Consider the following 18932-nt stretch of genomic DNA (forward strand, 5'->3'; position numbering starts at 1 on the left):
GCAATGTTGTCAGGTACCTGGAAATCTATATGAGATAGAGCATTCTACCTGATCTCAGATTGTAGAACACAAAAATACGCCCAGAGGGATTTTGAATTATACATCTAAATGGTAACAATCGGAAGATATTGTTGATCAAAAACTAAAATTCAACAAAATTGATTTTTTCTTCAAATTTCACTAATTTTTGAAAAATCATAACTCACTACTCATTGGAGATAGAGAGTTCCGAATGATTTCATTTTATCCAGAGTTTTATAATGTAGAAGAAAGGCAAGAGCAATTTTTCCTGTCCGATTTCGAGATTTGACAGAAATAGCTGAAAACTGGAAAATGAGCCGAAAATACGAGGTTTTTGGGCCACCCTGTATCTAGCACAAGGAAATTTTGCATGAAGAAATTAGTTCTGGACTTCTCTTATGTACCCAAATAATATATAATAAAATCAGAACTACAATATAAATTGCATGCACCAATGTATAAAGTGACTGGACTATAATTCGAGATTTTGGTATTGGTTGAACGATGATAAACAGGATAAATACGTAAAACATAGAAGCGAATACGAAAAACATTGCCACGTATGAAACTGTTATTAGAACAGACAAGCCACTGTAACAGTGAGCGCAGCATTCAAATTACTGATGCCATCAATCACAATAATTAATTGTCATGTTTGTGACAATCTTCTAATTCTTTTCATTGAATATATGGGAACCAACCATATCATTTCCTCCTCTACAAAACGCAAAGTTACATCTTTCTCTTCAAGTATGATAAAATAACAAACAATCAGTAAATAATTCATTTGTCAAATTATATAAGTTCCTAACAATAAGAAGAATATTGAGACTTGAAACATGAAGAATGTTGTGACTGTATGTCAAGGTGATTGTGAGGATCCACTACCACTAAGAAAAAGATCCAACTTTCCTCTTTAATTTGACATTTCCGAGCAAATGAGGCCAAGTTGTCTTGCACACTGCACAAACGACCGAAATTTGTTTTGCACATGAACCAGCACTAGTTCAGAGCAAGCATGCAATTTACCGCATACAATTTATAATTTAAAAGTTGTAGGAGACACTCCAACCGTTCCACTATCTATCTCAGCCTTTCCTCTTGCTACTAGTCCTCCTCCTCAATCGATTCCCACGTGGCTTAGCACCTCCAACCGACTTTCTCTCCGGTAAGAAAGGAAATTTATTTATACATATTACATATAAATTGCCGTTGAATAACCCAGGACATGGCCTTTGGAAATCCTCTAGCCGTATATCCTAGCAATTTACTATTGTTTTCAATGGCTATTTTATCGGACCGGACTCACTGCAGCGGTACATCAGATCCGCTTCAAATGGCTCGTGCAATTTCAGGAGTTTTTTGCGGAACTTAAGAAAAGCCTAGTTTATAAATTGTGTTTGATTTCGTAAGTCAAGAGTTTTGCAGGATTCTATGAGAAGTATGAAATAGATGTTCTTATTGAGGACTTCTATACAATGTTATTTGATTTCCTAGTGGGTTTTCCGAGTTCCAAGTAGGTGAAAATAAAACAGAAACCTGTCGAAAACCTATCTACTCATATCATGAGATCTGTCAAGAATGACGTTAAAAACCAATTTTTATCATCAGTCGGGAAACGTAACAGGAAGTTCATGCTTTTAAATTTTCACTTCAATCATAAACTACAATAAAGCTAACAATATTTATGCATATTGAAGTAAATTCTAGTCTATTCCAGAAAATAATTTGATTGTATGGTATGAGATGTTGTGGTATTTCTCCATAATTGAAAGAATAAGACTTTGATATTGTCAATACCACTTGGTATATACCAAAAGTGGTAATGACAATATCAAAGTTTTATTCTTTCAATTATTCCAGAAAACATAAATATATTTTTTAATATTTTTGTTACCTTATAATTATATCAACATTATTTATCAAATGAAATGAAATAGCCAGGTCTAATATAAGAGTTTTCAGATGGCACTCGATTATGCTTCAATGGTTAGTAGAACCACAAAGGAGAAGGTGTTCACATAAGAAGGTGTTCTTCCTTTTTCTGTGGTAAAACGTACAGACAGGGTTTTACCACAATTGGTTAGAAACTATTCCCCATCAGAAAATGGAAGCGCAGAATGGATACAACCTAGTTCTTGGATATTTGAATGGCACAGTGCATTAGATTACATGACCATAGTATCAATTCTGAGCTTTCAAACCGAAAAAGGATCAGAAAATATTTTTCACCACAGTTATGAAAAACAACAACAAAGATACCACGAAGAGCACTGTAGCCTACATAACCGTATCCAGGATTTTCCGCGTCCATTTTATGAACAGTGTTTCATCCACTTCCAGTGCCATTCAGCCTTTCGCATTACTGTAACTACCAAACAACAAAGTCCTGCATCATCCCTCTTTACCTGGCTTTAGTTTTCTTTCACAGCTCATATTAAACGCGCTCACAGATAGCATACCAAATGTTTTGAATGACATGAGATTTAATTATCATGAAACATGAAGTATTATCAAATGAAATAAATATCAGGCTGTATCAGGTCTAATATCAGAGTTTTTAGATATCACATTTCACATTTCATTTTCCTGTAATATGATTATTTATTTTAGAAAATAATAATAAATAAATAAAATAAAAGATTGAAGATTAATTTCCTGAAACCAATGACTCCTCTTATGACATTGGTTTCGTCCTTATAACATTGATCATAAGTGGTGGAGGTCATTTGAGCCTCGGAAAACTTCTTGTAAAAAGAGAATTAGGAATTTGATAGAATAATCATAAATGGGTATGAATAAGATGAAAAGTAATAACTATATTTTATTTCAGATTCTAAATTACCAGAGTTCTACATAAACGCGATAAGCATTGCAGACTTGTCTGGATTTTTGAAATCGTAAAACTTTTGTTGAACTTTCATTAAGTTGAAACTTAATGAAAGTTTTTGTAAAGTTCTCATTAAGTATGAAAGCTCAACTTGACAAGAAGAAAATTCTAATTACTTGGATTGAAAGAAAAACTTGATTGAAGAAAATTATTTCTCAATGCGTTGTAGTTGGATAACAACGATATTGTTGGATATGGAAAGTTGGATATTCAACGGATAACAGAGCGGAAATGAGACAGATTGTTTCTGGCAGATTGAAAACTGTTGCATGAGAAAGTAGGTGGCATGAGGATGAAGAATGGACAAGAAGAGGAAATGTTTAAAAGTAGAAGAGAGTGAGAAGAAGATGTAAGACGTGAAATAGCATAAGAGAGATTGGCCGAGCTGTACATACGCAAACTATAAAAGATGGGATGTTAGAAGCACCTGCTACGCTACACAATCCCTTGGGGACAGCAGAGCAGAGCAGAGCAGAGCAAATGCCAAACTGGTAAGCAATTTCGGAAGGATTTCTGCTGCGTTTCAGCCCTGGCAGCCCTGGCCCACCTGCTAATTCTATCGGTAATTTCACTTGATTCCATGAAAATAGAAATTCATCTGCACTCTATTAAAATGAATCATACAACATAACAGTTGCCTATGGACATTTAAAAATTTGTAGAGAGATAGCATAGGACATTTAGAAATGATTTGAAGCAACTTGGTATTGCTATATTGATTGATTCTATACAAATGTACTCCGAGAATGAATTGTGCAACATTTAAAAAAAAATGAAAATTTTGAGATATCGATGGCACACTTGATACCAAAATTCATAGCATCAACACATAATGAAATTATGCTGACAAAGCTGACAGTAAATTGGAGGATTGAAGCTGGCCTTAATTATGTAAAACGACCTCAATCATTAAAATAAATGCGAATAAAAATTTACTACATAAACATGAGTCTTGAAGGTCAAAGATCCATAGCCACTTTTCTAATCAATTATAATTGTGCAAACAACCATATTAATGATTTAATTTTCAAGTACGGTGAATTTTTACTTCGATTCGAGTAGAATTATTTCTCAATTTTATAGATTCAATTCATGTACACCTGATCAATATGTAAACTTAGTCAACAAATCAATATTTTACAGAGCATCCATACTTTTACATTTTTTAAGGAGGAATAATAGGGTGTTGCCGAAGTTTAAAGAAGGAAAAATGAACAAAAATTCTTTGCACAAAACGGTAATGTTCTTTGACTATAACGATAATGTGCAAAATTAGGGTAGATAGTTGAATTAAATACTGTATATTAATTAGCTTTTGAGTAACTCGATGAAACTTATTGAAATTCTCACGATTTCTATAAGAATCATGGAAACAGTTGAATTTTCCAGATGATCTGTTACTTTATTGAAGTGTGTTTAATTGGATTGGTTGTAGGAAGATGAAATCAGAAAGGGGTGCTGCCATGCGCCATGCACACTAATCGAATTAGACAACCGTTCAGAGAATCAGAGAGATTCCAAATAAGGCTACTAACAGCAAGAGCTGTTCTGCAGCCTGCACTTGACCAACACTTCTGTTCCAAATGTAAAATTCAACAGTTTAATGCATTTATCAGAGAATGAAGCCGGTCATTAGCCAGAATACTTTAGAGAAATACAATTATGCTGACTAGTCACAGGAAAGGGAGTTGGCTCTTGATTGTATGGACAGAATCTCCCTGTTAAATCTATAAACGTAATCGGTCAGTTTGAAATTAAAACTGTAGGACTCAAAATCACCCTCTCATTAAAAATCAAGTCTCGTGTGGGCATCTTGATTTAGTCCGGTCAGTCAATAATAGTTAGTGCCAGATTAATTATCTATCTTCTAATTTATTATGCTAAAAATAGAATAAATTTGATTTTTCACTCTAGATATACAAATAACTATTGAATATCTGGTCTGAAGGGGGAAATAATATGTTTCCAAAGGATTACAAGGGTTATCCATTCAAATGTACTACTTCTGAAAGTTGTGTGTGATTACAATACATGTCAACTATGAATTTTACTTTTTATATTTTCATTGGAAAGGATGTGGAAGTGGATGAAATATTAAATATGGAAGAAAATTAATATAACAGACTATATTTTTTCAAAGTTGGAATCGAATAAGATTGATTCGTAGTCGAGTCCGTAGGCTACTCTATTCACGAATAGTTTGCGAAAATGATTGAGTATATGAAGTTATTGTTAGGAACCGATTTGCAAGACATGAGGCTTAATTTTTTATAATGAATTATAATGCCTGTTAAGTTGCGTCACGTACTTTACACTCAAACTGTGTATAGTTTTGTTGCCATTCTATGTCAAGCCGTTTGCTCTTGGTCCAATGACACTTGACATAATAATATGTGATTTACAAGAAAGAAAACGAAATAAAAAGTTTCAAATAGGAACCAGGAAGAACTAGATAAATGTTATGAAAATGTGACGACTGTAATAAAATTTTGCATGAAATCATCAGACTACATAAATTACTGATACCATTCACCATTCAGTAAGATTGTACTGAGTACAAAATTTGAACAAGTTTTGTGACGATTAATAACTGCATTTGCTACTGAGCAGCAACTTGACTCGAGTCAGGTCGGGTCCGGTAATACATTATCATTCTAGTCTTACGCTTTCTGCCGTCTATGTTTCATACATATTCATTCCAGTGTCGTGCATTAATTAAATAGATCTCTTGAAGAGCAGTAAATGCATGATAATGCCATGAGATAAACTAATGCTATTCAAGTGGAGATTCACAAAAGCTATACTTCAAATAGCACGATTGTCCTTTTGCTTTCAAATTAGTATTCGTCATACATCCGTATAATTTACAACAATAACAACAGAATTTACAGCTGGGATTGAAGACACTACTCAATTGCACAATAATACAGTAATTCATTTCATTTAATAACGAAAATACGTAATGGAAGAATCAGGCATAGGCCTTTCTATTTCTAACACAAATTTTGGAGAATATAGTCACACAATATAACACACAATTGGGATAATCACCCAATTTAACGAATTACACGCGAAATTGCAATATCTTCTGAAAGGAATTAGAGCTCCAATAGATGAACATCAGGATAAAGCTTGTAAATTCTGGGCTACAAATTACTGAAAATCAATACAGTCACAGACCAAAATAATTACCCCAAATTGAATGGAGAGCATCTTGGGAGCTACTCAATGCGATTTGAAAATTACAAAGATCGAGCCGCTGATAAACGCTACAAGCCAGCATTCAAATTAGACGTCTCCAACTAATCGATTTTCCCATTACGACGGAAAAAGCAAATGAAAAAGGTAAGAAGAGAATCAGGTAAAGGGCAAAAATTGGGCTGAAAGGAAGAAAGAAGGGCGTCTTGTTATCCCTTGCCAAGTGAAAGGGTGAGCGACAGGCTTGAAATGTCAAAATGTCTGTTTCGGGGACTGAAGAGCAGAAGTGGGACAGTGTGGTTGGAAACAAGCCGTTGACAAATGACACACTGGCTGTCATACGTGGTGGATAATTGAGGAGAAAAATATTTGCTTGACTTGAAGAAAGGCAGGGAAATGAAAGCCGCTCGCCAACTTTCATTAGATCTTGCGAAAAGACTCCTTGTGCCGTTTCATGTTTTCAGACGGAATCCAAGTACACAACATTTTCTCTGCTATTTATCTCTTCGAATGTTATTCTGGTTGACGGATTAACAAAAATACATGCTCGTGGTGATATCGAAAGTAATCTGATTGGAGCACTTACTTCGATCAATTTATTCATGAGTAAATGAGATGTTTTCCAAGTGTTCTATTGAACAATAATTTATAACATTTTTCAAAAATACATTATCCATTATTATTTCATTTGTTTTCACATTATCGACCGTCAATCGGTGTTCAGCAAAATAGACGATTAGGCCTATCAGCCTTAAAATTAGACGGCTGTTTCATCATTAGATATCTTCTCTAGGGCCGGTTTCGGAGGTCGGGATTTAGCTAAGTTCTAGACTTTGAACCGCTGGAGTCAGAAAATTGGTTTTCCGAAACGGGTCGTAGTCGTAGTCCACGTTTAAATTAAATTTCGAAAAACTAGAAAATTGAACACAAAATTAAATAAAGAGTTTTAGAGTTTAAAGAGTTTTTAGATAAAGAGAAAAAAGGTTCAGCTATTTTGAATTATTTAGGAATGTTTCATTTCGTCAAGGGAAAACGTTTCCAATACATAGAAATGAGAGAATACTACGACTACGCCCCGTTTTGGAAAGCCAATTTTCTGACTCTCCAGCTGTTTGAAGTCTAGAAATTAGCTAAATCCCGAGCTCGGAAACCGGCCCCAGTAGCCTAATTTCGTAATAATATTGACAGGCCTAAGGTGCGTACAGATATACGCGCCGCGAACATGAGCAATTCACTTTTAATCAGCTGACTATATCTGCATTTTTACAAAAACGGTAAGATACAGATATAAAAAGCTTGGCATCAGCTGATTAAAAGTGAATTGCTCATGTTCGCGGCGCGTAAATCTGTACGCACCTCTACATAAACTAGCTTGCAGCCACAGCAGTAATGACACAAAAGTGACAATATATTATAATTTAATAATGGAATTAGAAAGGAAATTGATGATAATGAATACATATATTTTTTCTGATCTCTATTTCAAAGATTACAACCTCCTGAAACCTTGTTTCTTCTATGAAATATAACCTATTTCAACTCCATAGAGAGCTTTATTTCACTTTTCAAGTATACTAATTTGAGTGACTGATGAATTATAATGAATTATCACCTTTTGTGCAGCGACTAGGACCTTGTCAAGAAAGCGAAGCCACTCAAATATGAAGACGGGTCGCTTGGCCTCTGGGATCTGCTTGAGGGCTTCCTCGTTCAAAGTCAGACTGTGGCTAAGCTCCATCATTACACTTCCCAGTCTGAAATACAACAAATTAATTAGGTATTTAACCTATTATATTCATAAACATTATAAACACCAACAATTTTAGAATTATAAAAATCATTGTAATTACAATACAAAAATAATTATAATTATGAATATCGACACATTCATCTCAACATACAATAGACCTAATTCAATAGACAATTTGTTTCTCTAGCTGCGAATTATACCTTTCATAAACCAATCACTTAAGCTCTGGGCTTCAAAGTAGATGATATTATGGATGAAAAGAGATGATTAGATGAAAAATTTTGGGTAGCTTCTGAGTTACCTGAATGTGATCTACAATATTACAGATTAAAATAGTTGTAAGGTTTCGAAAATATAATATTCAATTCACGTACATCACTAGTAGTTCTATGAACACTACGGTTGACCTCGCGCAATTATAAACCACAGCCTCCTCTAATAATGTCCATAAGAATAGATTTTATCCTGTCCTGTTGTGTCGGTGACATATCAGTGTGAAAACGGCTAATAGTTGTTTGGGTTGGTGTATAAACAATGCTAATCATCTGATGTTAACAACTATCATCAAAAGCCAATTCCCTACAAGACATACTATAGCCTACTGTTAAATGGGCTGCCACAGTTGAAATCAGAGAAAAGTCGACAGAAAATGTTATGTTACTGAGAGCTGATTGCATGCGCCATTGCATGCGTCATTGCATGCAAATTAATAATCCACTCGACAGCTGATTCATGATGAGCAATTCTATAGTCTGATTTTTACGGTATCATTGGGGTATGGAGGAGGCTCCTTTCCTTTCTATATCCTTTAAATGCAACATTTCAATAAACCTAACATATACATCGACGCCCAATACAAAAACAGGAACATTCCTGTCAAATTTCATGAAAATATAATGTTGGCGCGTTTCGCCGCAAATGCGGAACACACATACATATAGAGAAATGCGAAACTGTCGACTTGAATCTATACCTCACTTCGCTCGGTTATGTGAGGAGTGTAATTTTATGAAACTATTCTACTAAAAAGAGCCCCGATTTTCCCTAGTTATCAACAACTGATGCAGTATCTCACAACAGAATTAAATTCATGGCCATTCTGGTTTCAATTGCATGATTAAAAGCGGTCGACAACTAGTTTGAAATAGATAGCGTACAATGAGACCAGTCTCTATTGAATCCAAAGCAATATAATAACGACAAATGGATTCAATGCATAATACCTAATCGGATTTGAATGGATTGCATTTGGCAGCTAGACGATATTTACTGCAATATATTGACAACTACTGTGCTCGGAATTCAATTCAATGTCTTCTACGCTAATAAGGTTTATCGCACTGTAAATTCAGCTCGTTAGACTCCATCAATGAATGACGGTCCCAAGACTAATCTGTAGGCTATTCAAATTGAACTGCAACACCTGAGATACCTCCACAACTAACCTGGTCTACAAACCTACTTGAATTTCAGGTGAATTTTGATTATGTATACAAAATGCAAGAAACAACATTGAGATAGAGTATCACGACATCACGACCTAATTAGTTTTTATTCCGGCACTAAAAACAAATGAGATGTTTGCATTACTGAACAATGTGTTTACACCCACTTTACCCGAGTCTCTTCTCTTATCCTCAACATTCACACTTCATAAATGTTTCTTATCTGTTCCAACCATTTTTGTGTTTCAGCTCGAACCAAGCTCTATTGTCAGCGCTAATGCTAAAGCGCTTCAATGCTCAGCTCAACTAGTAACAGTAACCTACTTGAGAGTTGAAAGCGGTGGCTAAACCAGAGATGAAGTAAATCTAAGTATATAGTTTTTGTTACTCTATGATTACACTGACTCACAAGACAACTACCAAGCGGCGGTCGAGAGACAATCAAAATTCGGCCTAAAAAATAATTATCAAAGATTTTTATGTTTACCATAACTCAGTTGAATAGCATACAATTTCAATATACTTCCGAAACAGAAATTCTACCAGTTAAAACGAAGAACCACTACAAGTTGTCAATTAATTCAACTAAAATCAAAATAAGTGCTTCCAAATCATCTGAATCATGCACAAAGCGTATAAAGCAACCGAAGAACAGAGGAAATGCATGTTAGCTGGGGGAAATGTTATCAAAATAAGTGCTTCCAAATCATCTGAATCATGCACAAAGCGTATAAAGCAGCCAAAGAACAGAGGAAATGCATGTTAGCTGGGGGAAATGTTATAATTTACTACTGGTATGACTGGGCGAATATTTCAGTATTTTTTAGTAGCAGCATTCATCACATTACCACCAGCGTTCATCTTGCCAATATTTGCTGTGTGCAGAAGTCTTCAGAATCGAACTGGATTTTAGTTTAATATAGGAGAATCTACATTGACTGATCGGCAAGTATCATCTTCCTCCCTTGCACTTTAGATACATTATTATTGTCATCCCATTAATTTTCAATTGATTGGTGAAATAACTCCCCTTCCTTCCTTCCATTTTCACTTGAATTGTGCTCAATTTCAATAAGAGCGTATCAAATATAAAGCGAATCTTAGTTGAAAAGTGTAAAGTTGGATGTGAGTTAAACGACTATAGGATCTCAAAGCAGAAATTGAAGTTTGGAAGATTACCGGAAAACGATTACGTTGGCTTTCAACGAAGTTGGAAGCTCTATTCAGTTTATGAGATAAAATGAGCTCACTTCCGAACTCATTCAACAGATGAAGAAGCACGGGGCTTATTGCGTTTTAAAGTGTCGTGCACGCTCCATTTACAGCAATGACAGCCAAAGAAGTCGAGCTGTCACGACAGACTTTGAACTTTGTCCGGAACATCTGCGCCAACAAAATTGTATACGAGTGCTTTCCAGGTCAAGCTTACATGTTACATACATGTCGAGTTGGCCGCCACCATATTAGTGACCACCATATTATTCATTCATAACCAGCATCACACACACACACACACACACCACACACACACACACACCACACACACACCACACCACACACACACACACACCACCACACACACACACACACACACACCACACACACACACACACACACACACACACACACACACACACACACACACACACACACACACACACACACACACACACACACACACACACACACACACACACACACACACACACACACACACACACACACACATTTTTAATAATTCCCAGTTTCCCAATTTCATCAATTCAGGATACGGATGTATTGCTAGAGAGTAGCTTAAATGAGACTTTAAAGAAACAAATTACACATTTTTTTCTGCTATTGAAATAAAATGATTTTCTGGGAGTTTAAGAAGGTTAAAATTCAAGATGAGATAGACAAGTGCATCCATGGAACGCGATTCTAAAAAGAAACCCTAGAAACAAAAGAAAATAATTTATGTAATGAAGAGTTTGCAAGTTTGTACTGCTCATAATTTTCAGCGTACAGTCTTGCACGCTACAGTTGCACCACTTTTTATATTAGAATTATTTCCTACTATATCTACAAACTCTATAATAACTAAGCTCACAGACCACGATTAATGTCTTCTGCAGTACATTCTGAAGCAAATTATGAAGAAATTAATCGCATTAATCTCAACTAGTGAAGTTGTTGCTCGAAAAGTATAATGTACAACTTAAACTCCAAATAGTTCAGAAACTGAACCATATTTTTATGGTGAAGACAATAATATGTAAAAATTGGTACCGTATTCTCTGTGATCCGTATTCAACAGTGGTCTCTGATGTGTTATCTCAATAGGACAATATCAAGAAGAAAAAGAAGTTAGATTAATCCATTGACCTAATAATACATACATTTTATTGTTAGTACAAATAGCCTATTTGAAGGCTCCGCCCCCTTGACCCCCGACTGTATCGTCCGAAAATGAGATCAGCGGGCTCGCTTCGCTCGTCTGCATTTTATTTGAGCATGCTTCATTCCATCATAAAGTCAAAGTACTGAGAAAACGCAGAAAAGCTGAGAAAACGTTGGAAAAACGCTAATTTTGGGCGTATCTTTGATGAAATATTAAAGTCACCTCATCACTAAATTTTTAGACCCTAGCTAAACCTCTGAACCAAATTAGAACATTTTCTGTCTATTACGTGATGAAAGAACTGAGAAAACGCGAAAAAACGCTAATTTTGGGTGTATCTTTGGCGTTATTTCAAATTCCTTCCAACACAACATTATTACACCCCAGCTGAGCTTCTGTAGTAAATTTGAACATTTTCTGTTCATTTGTTCTCGATAAAGCTGAGAAAACGCTAAAAAACGCTGGAAAAACGCAGATTTTGGGCGTATCTTTGGAAATTTTCCCAAATCCGTTCTTAGTGCGCCTCTAAAGGACCAACTGAACATACCTACCAAATTTGAACGTTTTTGGTCAGGTAGATTTTTAGTTCTGCCAGTGAGTGAGTGAGTGAGTCAGTCAGTCAGTGAGTGCTATTTCGCATTTACATAATAGATGGATTCCTCATTTCATTATTAAAAGCAATGAAGTGATTCACTTCAATGAAGTTGACTCAATATTAACAAATCATCAGTGATTTATTCACTCTTCCAAACTTATTTTTTATTCATTCATTGAATAAAAATTACAATAACGAAATATGAATAATCTCTTCAAGATGGGTTGCTCCAATTTATAATTTTAATCCGGGATCAGAACAACGAAGATTGTTGCAACCCAAACCCAACAAATTAAAATTGAAAATCAAAGTAGATAATACTTCAATCATAGCTTCTGAAAGAAGTACACTTCAATATGAATGGATTGAATCCAATTATAGTTGTTCCGTGAATAGGATGACTCTAATTAACGAAGATTGATTAAGTTGTTTGAATCAATTTAGACCACTTGTCTTTTAGGTTAACATTGACATTGGTGTTGGACTCAGAAAATGCCAAATTCACCTGTGGACCATATAGATGATCTTGAAAAACAATCATTATAATCTGGATGTTGATAATATTAATCAATCAATATCAGCCAGAAATGGAAGAATATTAAACCGATTTATAGGTCAATCTAATCTTTTGAATAAGTTTGATGAATGGAAAAGACTTGAAAGAAATTGCATTGCCTGTTGAACATTATTTACTCACCGATTATTTCTATGATGCTCCCTATTTAATCCTACAATAAATTTTTTAAAATCCGGTGAACAAGTCATGATACCGACTAAGAATCACACGCCATACGCTAATTGTAAATCGAGAAGTTGAAAAAATAATAATTTTAGTACCTAGTGAAATTCAGATGCAATAAGCAAGCTGTGAGCCCGCGGCATGGACGAGAACTGCAGATTGCATTCTAGACAGGCCAGACTGAGTTGTGATATTTGCCAGTGTTACCAGAACGGCGGACAAGAAAAGCTTGCAAGGGAAAACAGGGAAAAACAAGTGATTGCTAGCATCCCTTACAAAGATGCTTGCCTCTGCTATGCTCTTCGGAATCTCGCAGGCGAGAGCCATTCCATTTTCGCTCTCGTGTCGTCGTCTGCACAAAAACTCCTCGAACCCCCATCAAAAAGCTCGAAATTAAGCGACGACAACTCCTTGTCTTTTTTATTGTCGCTTCCTATTCTCATTGTTATGAATATGTAAATATCAGTTGTCAAAAGCAGAGCTCGCTCGCGCGGCAAATGAACAGATAGGAAGAGAGACGACGAGCAGGCGCGCTATCTCAATTAAAGCAGCAGCAAAGCTGTGAGATCCTTGTGTTTTACAAAAAGACAACAATAATGTACAGCGAAATATCAGATTCAAAAAGCATAGAGAGGCCAGTAGTGAATCTATTCATTGAAAGAGTGATCAAATAGAATAAGTAAATTACTCAGAACTGAAAATTTATCTAGAATATCAAATACATACAAGGGTTGGTGAAAATTATGGAAACAGCAAAATATTCCTCTTACAAGAGAAATTCGACGATAGGTCTAATTGGGGATCCTATTCCTTGATAATAAAAACTACTTTTCTGTCGCTTCAAAATTTTGGACTGCCATCTTGGAACCGCTATTTTGAATCCAAATGTTTTTAAAATTAGTTGTCATATGATACATGGATACAACAGTTGTCATAAATGATAGTGATCATATGATTCATGGTTTCGATACAGAATAATTTCAAGAGAAAATTAATGACGAAAACCACACATCGATAGCTAAAACCGTTTTAAAGTTATTCACTTTTAAAAATACAGATAAATCATACAAGAATGAAATAGATGACTAAACTACCTAGGAAATCTAAAAAGTTCTCAATTATCAAATTTGACTTTTTCAAGTGTTAGTCAACACTTATAGTAGCATCTACTCATCTACTTATCTACATATTCAACACTTTGAAAGAAAATTGACCTGCCAAACTTTTAATGTACTCATTTATTTTATCTGGAAATTAAAAATCCTCTCTAAAAAGTAAATACCTGTATTTTGGTATTTTCGAATGTGAATAACTTTGAGATATCGATGTGCGGTTTTCGTCAAACATTTTCTCAAGAAATTCTGTATGGGAATCATATCCTACTATATTAAGCGAGCAATTTCTGTATTTATATATATATGGTTGTTTATGTTTAACGGATCTCGAAAACGGCTCTAACGATTTTCACGAAATTTGGAACATAGTAGGTTTATGATAATTATAAAGATTCGATTGTACTAGAACTCATCGTTGAGAAAACTCGCTGAACGACATTAAAAGGATAATTCATCCTTGGCTGAAACAGCTGTGGATAGTGAAAAGTGAGTATGTGAAAAATCAAAATATCATATCCCCGAAATTAATAAGATGACGTATAGCCAGCTGTGAAATATAACACGATCATTTTAGATAACTGAGTTCTGTTTATCAATAAATAAAAATAACGAGCGAAGCTCGGTGCCCCGATATTATAATATAACACCCTTCCCATTAAAATAAAACTAAATTGGATTCAAAATGGCGGTTCCAAAATTTTGAAGCAACAAAAAAGTTTGTTTTTCAAATTCTAATAGGATCCTACATCAGACCTATCTTCGATTTTCCCTTTAAAAAAAAATATTGAGCTTTTCCATAATTTTCACCAACTCCGTATAAAGTAGTAAAAATGTTAAAAATTTTGCTTATTTGTTTTTATGATGGCATCCTGGAATCCAGAATAATAATATAATCTGTGCGGTATCATTTGTCTCAACCCTAAAATTCTCACTCTCTTTTCCCCCTAGAGAGAGTGACGATAACAAAATGGTGCTTTATACAAAATAATAAATAGATACAAAAAAATACAGATGAATAATACAAAAATGAAGTAAATGAGTAGGCTACTTGAAAAATCTGCAAACTTTTCTGTTTAGAGTTGAATATGAGAGTAAATTTGTAAATTTGATAGTTTAGATTTTCTATGTACTCATTTATCTCATCATTATTTATTAGTATGTTTAAATGGGAGCAGAAGCTGAAACGAAAACCTTGACAAAGGTTTTTGAAACACGAGTTGAGTTGAGAAGGAGGAAGGAAATGGAGCTTCCAATAGTACTGTAGCCAATAGATAGTTTGGTCAAATACTTCATCAAGTCCATCACATCAAATAAGCTACAATACCTCTTTGATGAACGGAATTCCGCAATCAATCAAATATTGATTAAGTTATATGAGTAGAGTTTCACTGCATCACTGATATTGATAATGTTCACTAAACTTAACCCTACTTCTATAATATTGTGTCGAGTACCCCAACAACTTCAACCAGAAATTATAACTATACCCCAACAACTTCAACCAGAAATTATAACTATCATGCATAACTTGTAATCAAATGCGTTTTTCGTTCATAATTATGCGTTGAATATATTTTATAGTAAATAATAATTTGATGAACAAGTAGGACATTAAAGAGCAAGTATAACCAAGGATAACCAAGGATAACCAAGGATAACCAAGTATAACCAATAGACAAGATATTGAAGTTGGACCATTTCGAATGATGTTATGCTTTCTACAATATAATAATGTATTATAGACATATATCTATAATGATTATTCAATATCATATTCATTTATTTGTTCATTTTGACACAATCATTGATATATTTGAAACAACTTAAAATAAAAATTTCCAGTCGAATTTATAGAGAGCAGGAATATAGTCAAGAAATATTACCATGAATTCTCTCTCTCCACTGGAGAAATAGCAGTCAGGATTGACTTTCGAAAAACTAAGTACCTATAATAAAATAGATCTTATTCAATTCCTTCTATAAATTTCCTCATGTGTAATATTCGTAAGACATACAGTCATGAAGATCGTTAAAATAAAGTAGATTATCACTTTCTAAAAGATTTTTTCTTGCAACTGGGAAAATAGTACCAGAGCAACAGAAAACCGAAAAGCACATAACGACATAAGACACATTAAGAATTCACTTCTAAGGCAATCATACAGCTTTGATTAAATTTCCATTGAAAACTTGATGATCAAGTTCAGTTCCACTACAAAAATATAAAGTGCCTTACTTAGTACACACACCACAATGCATCGTCCAAGGGAAAGTACAAAAATAATATTTACCGTACGAAAAGCAAACAGAAAACCAACAGCCTAGAGAGATAAGTTTTAAGTGGAAAGAAAATAAGCTCACGTATAATTTCTAAGAGCTTTTTTAACAAGATCAGTTGAAAAATTCCGACAACTTTTTGTTTGCAATAATAAAAAGAAATGAATATAATCTTACAACTTTATCCTTCCTTATGATGGCCGAAACTTTACTGAACTTAGAAAAAACTTTAACGACGACTGCAACGAAAACCACACTTTTGAAAATGAGTGCAAACTTTTTCGGCCTCACAAATCCCGATGATGGATTTTTGTAATCGTGAGTACGACTCCCAAGTCCCAACACATCAATATTATTCAAAAGATGCGGCACCACAAGTAGAAACACCTGACAAGATATAATTGTCATTTATGGCAATAAATGACAATTACAGTATGTAAAAAGTGTATGAGAAAAACAGTATGAGAAAACAGTATGTTTTGTATGATAAAAACAGTATGAGAAAAAGAGTAATCTCGATTTATTACAGCATGCAATCAATTCATTTTCCCATCGGTCTTTTCATGAAGAAAAAACTTGAGAGTGGACTCAAAAAACTAACAATCCAAGTTAGACTACAACATGCAATCAATTCATTTCTCTTTCTTTCTGTCTCGTGAAAGCGATCAACAGCTTGAGGGTGAATTCATAAGACAAATAGATGTTCCAGAGTACAGACATTGCAAACTTTTACATTCTACATGGAAATTTGACGTGTCATATACTGCGGGATCGTTGCTCCCTTAATGCAGTTCAGTGATTGTGACGAACAAGAAAAGTAAAGTAAGTAAAGAAATCTATGGAATTGCAATCGTTTGACACTTGAGAGGAGCAAACAACAAAACTTCTTCGAAGTTACACATAAATATCATTTTTCAAATCACAACTCAATTTCAAATTGACATCAATAAATTTAAAGAAAATTTCAAACATTCATGAGAAATTTACTTACGGTATAACTGAAAACACGTTCAAAACCCACGCAGTAATGTTAGATAACGATCTGAATTGACAGTGACGTTTTCTCCAAAAGTGAGGGCCAATAATGTAATTTGACTACAAAAACTTCTCACGTCTTCAAGAGTGGTAGAACAAAAACGGACGCCATTTTGCACATGCTAATTTTTGTACATAATCAATACTACTATTATTTTTCCTCTCTAATTATCAAAATGGAGGTGCACACTAGAAAAAGCAGTTCTAGTTTTGTTCAAAATAAAATGTGTGCTATTTCAAAGTATCCATACTTCATTGTCCAACCCACGTTCAAAACTCCCGTTTTCATGATAATATTCCAATACCATACCAATTCAACATTAATTTGAAAACAAAGTCGATAAAAATATTAACTTATTGCAAAACCAAGAAAGAATACAGGCATTACGCCCAAATCAGTATTCACTACAATTTACAATCATATTAAGTCAGTTACTAAGAAAAAAAATGGTAATAAGGAGTCATGATATTCACAGAATGCATAAGTTTAAACAAATTAACAAGCAGTATACGAAAAGCGTACAAGTAACAAGATCAAGAGTATCACAAAATGAGATCACCAAAAACAATAATTACTGCGAGTGAGTGTCACATACATCTTTGTGGTCACAACTACTGTACCATGTTGGATTTTTATTAGGACAAATAGCTCTAACAGAAATAAAAAATCATCAACATCTAAATGTCAACATTTGTAAGCATATTTTCATCAATGGCACTTGAATTTTCCATCAGATTATAGCCGCTTCAGTTTTGTATTTAATTTTCAAGCTTGATAGAGTGTTGAACAGAAAACTCGCCCAATGGAGAATTACAAGATTAAATTATTTACGTGGATTTTAGAGCTAGCGAGAAAAGCATATGGAAGATAACAGAATCCTTTTCCTCACAGCGTAAGCAACAAGTTTTTACTGAAAATTACTGGCGTCTCTCGTAAATTTCAATCTTCTAAAAGGCTGTACCGAGTCTGAGCTACAATACTCTGGAGGAGTATTACAGCAACAAACTGATGAAAGCATTGCAAGTAAGGCGAGCTCATTTGATGTAGTGTTTTCTGGCAAAGGATGAATGAAGAGGAGCAATGTGAAACATAAGTTTCCATTCAACACTGATACTAAAGTTGAAATCGATACAAGGGCTGAAGGGCAAGTTAAGAAAATTGCTTCACTGAATCTCTATGCAGTTCGACCATGATGCAGGTAATAATTGATTAATATAAATTTTAAAAATGGATAATTTGTCATAGTGCTACTAGACAATTGGTCATTGGCCATTGGTGACATTATAAAGTACCAATTTTGGTAGCATCACTTACTTCATGAAGATGTGCGTGCCATCATTTTATTAACTACAGTACTCTACTATGAAACAGAGAACATTCTCTGTTCTCTGTTAATATTTGCAAGAATGAAAACTAAATCTACAAATTGGGCACAAAATCATGAGTTTAAAAGGAGAAACCCGAGAATTATAAGAGAATAAATTCA

The 18932-nt window shown here is 34.4% G+C and overlaps 1 protein-coding gene across 6 annotated transcripts in view; it reads right to left on the minus strand.

Moving 5' to 3' along the window:
* Window positions 1–18932, minus strand: part of LOC111054394 (HEAT repeat-containing protein 5B) — a 170947-nt gene that overhangs the window by 137647 nt on the left and 14368 nt on the right. For all 6 annotated transcript variants that reach the window (XM_039432602.1, XM_039432598.1, XM_039432601.1 and 3 more), the window contains one exon: window positions 7722–7863. In XM_039432602.1, coding sequence (XP_039288536.1) covers window positions 7722–7850 — 129 coding nt within the window. In that variant the 5' untranslated portion in view covers window positions 7851–7863. Of the gene's footprint in view, window positions 1–7721; window positions 7864–18932 lie in introns of those variants that run through there.

Source organism: Nilaparvata lugens, chromosome 7 (assembly GCF_014356525.2).
Source record: "Nilaparvata lugens isolate BPH chromosome 7, ASM1435652v1, whole genome shotgun sequence".
NCBI classification, from domain to species: Eukaryota; Metazoa; Arthropoda; class Insecta; order Hemiptera; family Delphacidae; genus Nilaparvata; species Nilaparvata lugens.